General features: G+C 42.1%; 1 protein-coding gene across 1 annotated transcript; it reads left to right on the top strand.

Annotated features, from left to right (window-relative positions):
* The first annotated feature begins 2,855 nt into the window (after positions 1 to 2,855).
* LOC149101121 (uncharacterized) lies at positions 2,856 to 6,655 on the top strand. The gene is made up of 2 exons (XM_089276360.1): positions 2,856 to 3,445; positions 5,633 to 6,655. The coding sequence occupies exons 1-2, from the start codon at positions 3,097 to 3,099 to the stop codon at positions 6,631 to 6,633; spliced, it is 1,350 nt and encodes a 449-aa protein (XP_089132486.1). The 5' UTR covers positions 2,856 to 3,096; the 3' UTR covers positions 6,634 to 6,655.
* Positions 6,656 to 7,315: the final 660 nt, after the last annotated feature.

Here is a 7,315-nt window from a genome sequence, read left to right as displayed (position 1 = left end):
CTTCCATTCGGATACATAATTTCATTCAAGCCAAAACTTCAGGCACTACAAACTTTTTCCACCTTGATCAAGCTGCCTCAAGTATAAATGCGTTTTGTTGTCGTTGTACTTTGTTTTGCAGCAAAGCTGAGGAAAAATAATTCATTATAATTTCATAACTCAAGATGTGGTGATAAAAAGAAAACTTTCTATGTTTGATAAGCCCTCCAAAGTTAAGTTCAATTACAAGCTTTAGCTAAATTGAATTTTTTTTTCATTTTTTCCTCATTTGTCTTCTAGCTAAGGCCATTAAGAGCAGAATTGCAATTTGCATCAAAATCAAGGCACGTAGTACCTTCTGCTTTGACATGTTTCGGCCCTAGTGCATTCCACACTTAATTGCAGGACCACAAATGCATAATTTACTTGCTCATCTCAATATCCTTAACGAATCCTTTTGATCGTTTTAACAAATTCAAGAAAAGCGATAGCACAAGAACGACTCTGATGGACCTGTGAGAATCTATCGTGACTACTGATATCTATTATTCATGCAGAGCCATGCATAGTCATGATCACACACTGACCAGTAATCGACGATATAGATACCTTGTTCATGTAAGAGGAATATATTTCAACAGAAGATAAAGGGCCACTTAGAGACACAGTATCACCCATCATTATATCTGATTAAATGACTAATCATCGTAGACTAAATTATGAACAATACACATCTCAGCTGGGCTTTTCTTAGAAAATTCACAACTTATTGTACGTAACAAGCTGAAGATAAAGGTTTATTTGCGTTGGTGTGACGCACAAACCCATAATTCACCCAAAACTGGCGGTACACTTATGATCAAGTAACACAGCAGCTGTTCAGAGGCAGAGTAAAGCAAAACTTCGTGACTATGCGATTGTAGACCGAGAGTAGAGATCCAAACTAGAAACAGCAAACCCAGCTCAGCTAAGTTGCTCTTTGTTTCCGAAACAAAGCATAGGTTGTTTTCTCTTTTCGACGTATGCTAAATGGGATCCCAGGTTTAATTATCAGGCTAGGAAGCGATGTGTCTATTCAGTAAAGTAAAGTACAGAATTAGTAGCGTGTTCCTTAATTGTTATCTTTCTTTTGAATCCCACAGTTAAATACGACATTACAAAAATTGTTCTTAGAAGAAGTGTAAAGAAATACTTATTACAAAAATAAAATATTTGCCTGCGAATAGAATTTTTATGTTTTATCCCTCTGGTCTTTTGTTGGTTACAGTCACGTAGCATTGCGTGACACAGGGTAAGGATGGAGGTGAAGGTCAATACATCGCAACCCCTCTAGGCAAACGGCTTGCTTAGTGACCTCGCTAGCAAGCGTGGTCGTGCATTCGCTCAGTTTTTATCAACGAGCGAAGACACTCATTTGAACTCTGCGAAAGTACGGTAAGCATTTTTTCATTTTGCACATCGTTTAGGCATTCTTTAGTTTTCGGATCCTTTTGTTTCGTTTCCGTATCTGTTTTTCTCCCGTTAGGAGCGTACAATTCTTTCGCGAGTTCAATTTCACGCGTGTTGTCATGGCGAGCGCCGTCCCGAAAGTCCTCATTTTGGGCCATTCATTCGTGAAGCGACTACAATCCGACTTGCAGGCTCCTTTCGACGCTCGTGCGGATAGTAATTTTCACCTTGAGGGGACTGCTACGGTACATTTGTTCGGTGTTGGCGGTCGAACCGTTGAAAAGCTCCGTCGCTATGACCTCCACGTGGTCACGCGCCTTGCTCCAGATGTAGTCATTCTGGAGGTCGGTACGAACGATCTTTCGAACGTAAGACCGGAGGTTGTTGGTTCGTCCATAGAGGAGCTTGTCAGGTCGCTTTTGGACGTTTTTTCGGTGACTATGGTCGGAGTTTGCCATGTCATTCCACGCGGCGTTTCCTTCACAGATTGGGAGGATTTTCTTCAACGCGCTGCGATTCTGAACAATTATGTTCGTGTTGTGTTAGAGCCCTTTCCCAACGCTTTCTGTTGGACTCGCAAGGATTTTTCTAGTCCCCATAAGGACTTGTATTTAGCGGATGGCGTTCATGTTAATCCTTTGGGGCAGTATTTCTTATATCGGAGCTACCGGGGCGCCATACTGCAAGCTTTGGGTCGTCTTAGGTCTTAGGCTGCATGTATTTCATCATACCCCCTCCCGCCCTTTTATGACGTTAATATTGTTTTGGTACTTGTGGCACAATCGGTTATTGCCAACCACGAATGCATGTGATGTAGCCTCCTTCATTGATACTTCAGTTGTTTTACTGGCCTGTGATGGGTATCTATAAATGTATCTATCATTTTTGAATGGTTTTTGACTTTTATAAGGCTTATGTTAATGTTTACCTCTGAGGTTTCGCCCTCGAGGCCTGTTATCATTATATACCTTTGAGGTTTCGCCCTTAAGGTTGTTATCGTTATTTACCTTTGAGATTTTCCCCTCAAGGTTTTATATTTGCCTTCGAGGTTTCGCCCTCGAGGTTGTTGTTGTTATTTACCTTCGAGGTTTTGCCCTCAAGGTTTTTATTTACCTTTGAGGTTTTGCTCAAGGTTGTTATCATTATTTACCTTCGAGGTTTCGCCCTCAAGGTTGTTATCGTTATTTACCTTTGAGGTTTTCCCCTCAAGGTTTTATATTTGCCTTTGAGGTTTCGCCCTCAAGGTTGTTGTTGTTATTTACCTTCGAGGTTTTGCCCTCAAGGTTTTTATTTACCTTTGAGGTTTTGCTCAAGGTTGTTATCATTATTTACCTTCGAGGTTTCGCCCTCAAGGTTGTTAGATCTTTGCCTTTGGGGTTTCACCCTCAGGGTTGTTATAATTATTTACCTTCGAGGTCTCGCCCTCAAGGTTGTTTTATTTTTGCCTTTGAGGTTTCGCCCTCAAAATTATTTTTATTTTTGAGGCTTCGCCCTCTATGTCTTTTGGGCATTTATAGGGCTTGCTGGTGCGTCGACTCTTTGTCTGACATGGCTTGTCCCTGCCCTTTACTTATTTACATTTTATTTATCCTTTAACAGTTTCTAAGCTTAATTTTCTTGTTTAGAAGAGCTTCAGTTTCTGCCATTATGTGAGTTCTCTTTGCAGTTATGCTGCCTAAACGTTCAGTCAGGCTTTCAGCCTCTACTGCTAAACCGCCAGCTGCGAAGAAGCAGAAGAGTGGCAGACGAACATCTGTGAAGTTCTCAGGAACCGGGGCAGCCCATTCAGAACCAGAAGCTCCCGTGGTGTCTCCGGAGTCAACTTCCATACTTCCCCCTGAGTTGATTGACCAACTTGTCAACAGGGTGGCTGACGAAGTGTCGCGTCGGATGGATGCCAACAACAGTGTTGTGCCCCCTCCAGATACCCTAGCTGAGGTTCCCTTCACAGACCCCTTAACTGGAGGCAGTTCCCTTGTCCAGGGCTCCATCACAGCTGTCCAGAAGAGCCTAACAGGTGAGACCATCAGACCTGACCAGTTGTTTGTATCATCCAGTCTACCACTTGATGCTCGTGTCTCCGATAAGATCAGGGCCAAGATATGGAATGAGGAATATATTGATTTTGGAACCCTTATTGCAAATCCTCAGTTAGAAAATAAATATAGTGTAACAGTAGATACATGTAATGCTGAGAAGGGTTCCATCCCCTCTCTCTGCCTGGAGCCAGTCTCCAAACCAAAGAAGATTACGACCATTGAAGCATGGAATAGCTGCTTTTTAATTTTTGTAGGGGTTTACACCTCTAAGTACCCAGCCGAGGCCCCTGCCTTGATGAAATATGGCGAGATCATCCAGGACTTGGCGGCCAGAGGTCACAATTGGAGTTATTATGACCAAAACTTTCGTTTTCTACGGCAACGACAGGCCTCTTCCTTTCCTTGGGGGGTTTTGCATGGGGAATTGTGGCTTCGTGCTCAATCTCCTATAACCAGGAGGCCACAACCTGAACATGCTGCTAAGCCACGGGTGCGGGCAAATTTGCCTAGAGTTCCTGCCGGTTTTTGTTTTAAATATCACCGGGGCCTGGTTTGTCCAGGCTGTTCTTTTAAGCATTCCTGTTACAAGTGTTCAGGGGACCATAGGCCAACTCAGTGTAATTTTCGTCCCCCAAGTAAGCCAGCCAATAATAACACCCAGTCTGCCAAGTCCAAATCTCCCAACGCCAGTAAAAGTTGATAGGTTGATTTCTCTGCTGTCGGGGTACAACCATTCCACTGCGGAATTTCTTTACTCTGGTTTCAGTTTCGGCTTTCCAATTCAATTTCAAGGCGAAAGAGTGTCTTCAACAGCCAAAAACCTTGTTTCTGCTTTTCTACACCCCACGGTTGTAGACAATAAAATTAAGAAAGAGCTTGATTCCCATAGGTTAGCCGGTCCTTTTCATTTTCCTCCACTTCAGCCATTCCGTATATCCCCATTGGGAGTTGTGCCTAAAAAGACCCCAGGTGAGTTTCGTTTGATACACCACCTGTCTTATCCAAAGGGCTCCTCAGTCAATGATGGTATTGACTCTGAGCATACCAGGGTTTGCTATGCTACTGTTGATGATGCAATTCAATTTATCAAAATGGCAGGTCCGGGATGCCTTTTGGCGAAAACTGACATTAAAAATGCCTTTAGGATTATACCAATTCGTCCAGATGATTACAATTTGCTTGGTATGCGGTGGAGGGGCTTGTATAATTACGACCGGTGCATGCCTATGGGATGTTCTAGTTCTTGTCTCACCTTTGAGACTTTCAGTTCTGCAGTGGAATGGATTGCAAGACAGAAATTGAATATTGATCACATTTTGCATCTTTTAGATGATTTTCTGATTGTAGCCTCGTCAGCTAAATTATGTCAAGACCAATTAAATCAGTTTTTGAGTCTCTGTTCTTACTTAGGCATTCCCATGGCACCTGAAAAAACTTGTGGCCCGGCCACTATCTTGTTATTTGCAGGTATTGAATTGGATTCCATCTGTTCAGAGGCTCGCCTACCTCTTGACAAAATTCACAAAAGCACACTGTTGATTTCAGAATTTTTGAAGCGTAAAAAGGCATCTCTGAAGGAGGTCCAGTCATTGATTGGCCTATTAAATTTTGCCTGCTCGGTCATCAAGCCAGGTAGAGCCTTTTTAAGGAGACTGATTGACCTTACAGTAGGGGTCAAGTCGCCTCATCATCTTATTCGGCTTAATAAGGAGGTCAAAGAGCATCTAAAAGTTTGGCTCTCATTCCTGGCTGAATTCAATGGCCGGTCCTTTTTCATTGATGATGCCTGGCACAGTTCTTGCAAATTGAGCCTTTACACAGATGCCTCGGGTGCAATCGGTTTTGGTGCAGTTTTTGGTAGCAGATGGTGCTATGGGAGATGGCCACAAGCTTGGGCTTATTGTAATATTGCTATCTTAGAGTTTTATCTGATCGTCTTAAGTTTGTACCTGTGGGGACATGAAATGAGTAATCAATGTGTCTTGTTCTTTACCGACAACGAGGCACTTGTTCATGTTATCAACAAGCAATCATGCAAAGACAAACCGTTGATGAGTTTTGTTAGGAAGCTGGTTTCTATTTGTTTACGACATAACATTGTCTTCAAGGCAAAACACATCCCCGGAATTTACAACAATTTAGCGGACTCTCTGTCTCGATTACAGGTACAGACTTTCAGACGTTTGGCTCCAGCTCATATGGATCAATGCCCCACAGAGATTCCCCGGTTTCTGCAGCCTCAGAACTGGCCACCATAGTCTCAACCCTTGTGAAATCAAGCCTTCAGCCATCGTCCCTTCCTACTTACAAAAGGGCTTGGAAGCTATATAATCAGTTTTTACATTCAACTTTTCATGGGGTTCCTATGGGACTTCCTATTTCACCCCCTAATTTGGCACTGTTTATTGCTTATTTGTTTGATAATCATTATGCTCCATCGACAGTTAAAAGTTATGTTTCTGCATTGGGATATTCCCATAAGCTGTCTGGATTTCCAGACCCTTCTCAAGCATTTTTTATTATGCAAATAGTCAAGGGTTACAGTAAACTGGGCGCCCGTCTGGATAGCCGGCTTCCAATTACTCTTCCAATTTTGCACAAAATCATTGAAGCGGCTTCTAGATTTTCATGTTCCCGGTATCAAATTTGTCAATTTCAAGCCATGTGCTTGATTGCCTTCTATGCCTTTCTGAGAGTCGGTGAAATGACTTCCACTAAAAGGCATGGTCCTCAACCTTTACAAATCCATCAGGTAGTGAAGCTGGTGAATGACTCCAATGGCATAGTTTCATTAAAGCTTACATTTCATGATTTTAAACACAATTACAACCAACCCCCTTTTTCTATTGTTATCACTCGTGCTCCTACTTTTCGCCCAGTCCAGTTGATGTTAGATTATTTAGCTCTGCGGGGTAATAAACCCGGCCCCCTTTTCATGACATCACTTGGTCATCCAGTTTCTTGTACCACCTTTACCGACCAACTGTCTTTAGCGCTTAAATTCTGTGGGCTCAACCCGGCACGTTATAAGGGCCACAGTTTTAGGATTGGGGCTGCTGCTTATGTTGCGGACCGGGGTTTATCTGATACCCAGATACGGGTTTTGGGCAGGTGGAAGTCCAATGCCTTTCATAAATATATTCGCATTCCTTCGGTATCAACCTAGTTCCTTTTGTTGTAAGACCTGCAGCTTACATTGTCTTTTTATTCAGGAAATATGACACTGATTAGTATGAGCACATGTAGCTGTTTCGGTCATTTATAATTATGGTTCTGTAATAATTTCCTGGATATACGGGACTGATTAGCAAGGGCAGCAGTTCCTGTATCTTGTGTGGTTTAAAACCTATTCTCTAATGGTTTATATCCAATTGATTAGCAATGTTCTTTAATACTGCTTGTTCAGGATTTATGGCAGTGATTAGCAAGGGCAGCAGTTCCTATATCTCCTGTTGTTTAAAACCTATTCTCTAATGGTTGCTATCGAATTGATAAGCAGTGTTCATTAATAATGCTTGTTAAGGATTTATGGGACTGATTAGCAAGGGCAGCAGTCTCCATATTTTCCTTCTTTTTGATTCAGTAGTTTTGACTAGTTTCATCGTTTAAAACCTGTTCTTTAAAGGTCATACTCCATTTCTTATTATGTTCTTGTCATAATGCTTGCTTGGGATTTATGGGACTGATTAGCAAGGGCGGCAGTATCCATATCTCCAGTAATTCAAGGACTATATTGGACTGATTAGCAAGGGCAGCAGTCTCAATATTTTCCTATATAGTGAATAAGTATATTTGACCAGTTGTGATGTTTTTATTTTTGCCACTTTTTGTGAGTGCTGTATTTCCCG

The sequence above is a fragment of the Orbicella faveolata genome, unplaced genomic scaffold (assembly GCF_042242905.1).
Source record: "Orbicella faveolata isolate gen_17 unplaced genomic scaffold, um_ofav_v1 contig_4, whole genome shotgun sequence".
Classification (NCBI taxonomy): Eukaryota; Metazoa; Cnidaria; class Anthozoa; order Scleractinia; family Merulinidae; genus Orbicella; species Orbicella faveolata.
The sequence above is the reverse complement of the archived record's forward strand: the minus strand, read 5'-3'. Positions and strand labels throughout refer to the sequence as shown.

What these genes read in the sequence shown, in the direction of transcription:
- LOC149101121 (XM_089276360.1), top strand. Translation starts at nt 3,097, where the DNA reads ATGCTGCCTAAACGTTCAGTCAGGCTTTCAGCCTCTACTGCTAAACCG. An exon ending in TGTCCAGAAGAGCCTAACAG is followed by an intron (nt 3,446 to 5,632) that starts GTGAGACCATCA and finishes TCTCGATTACAG; the next exon opens with GTACAGACTTTCAGACGTTT.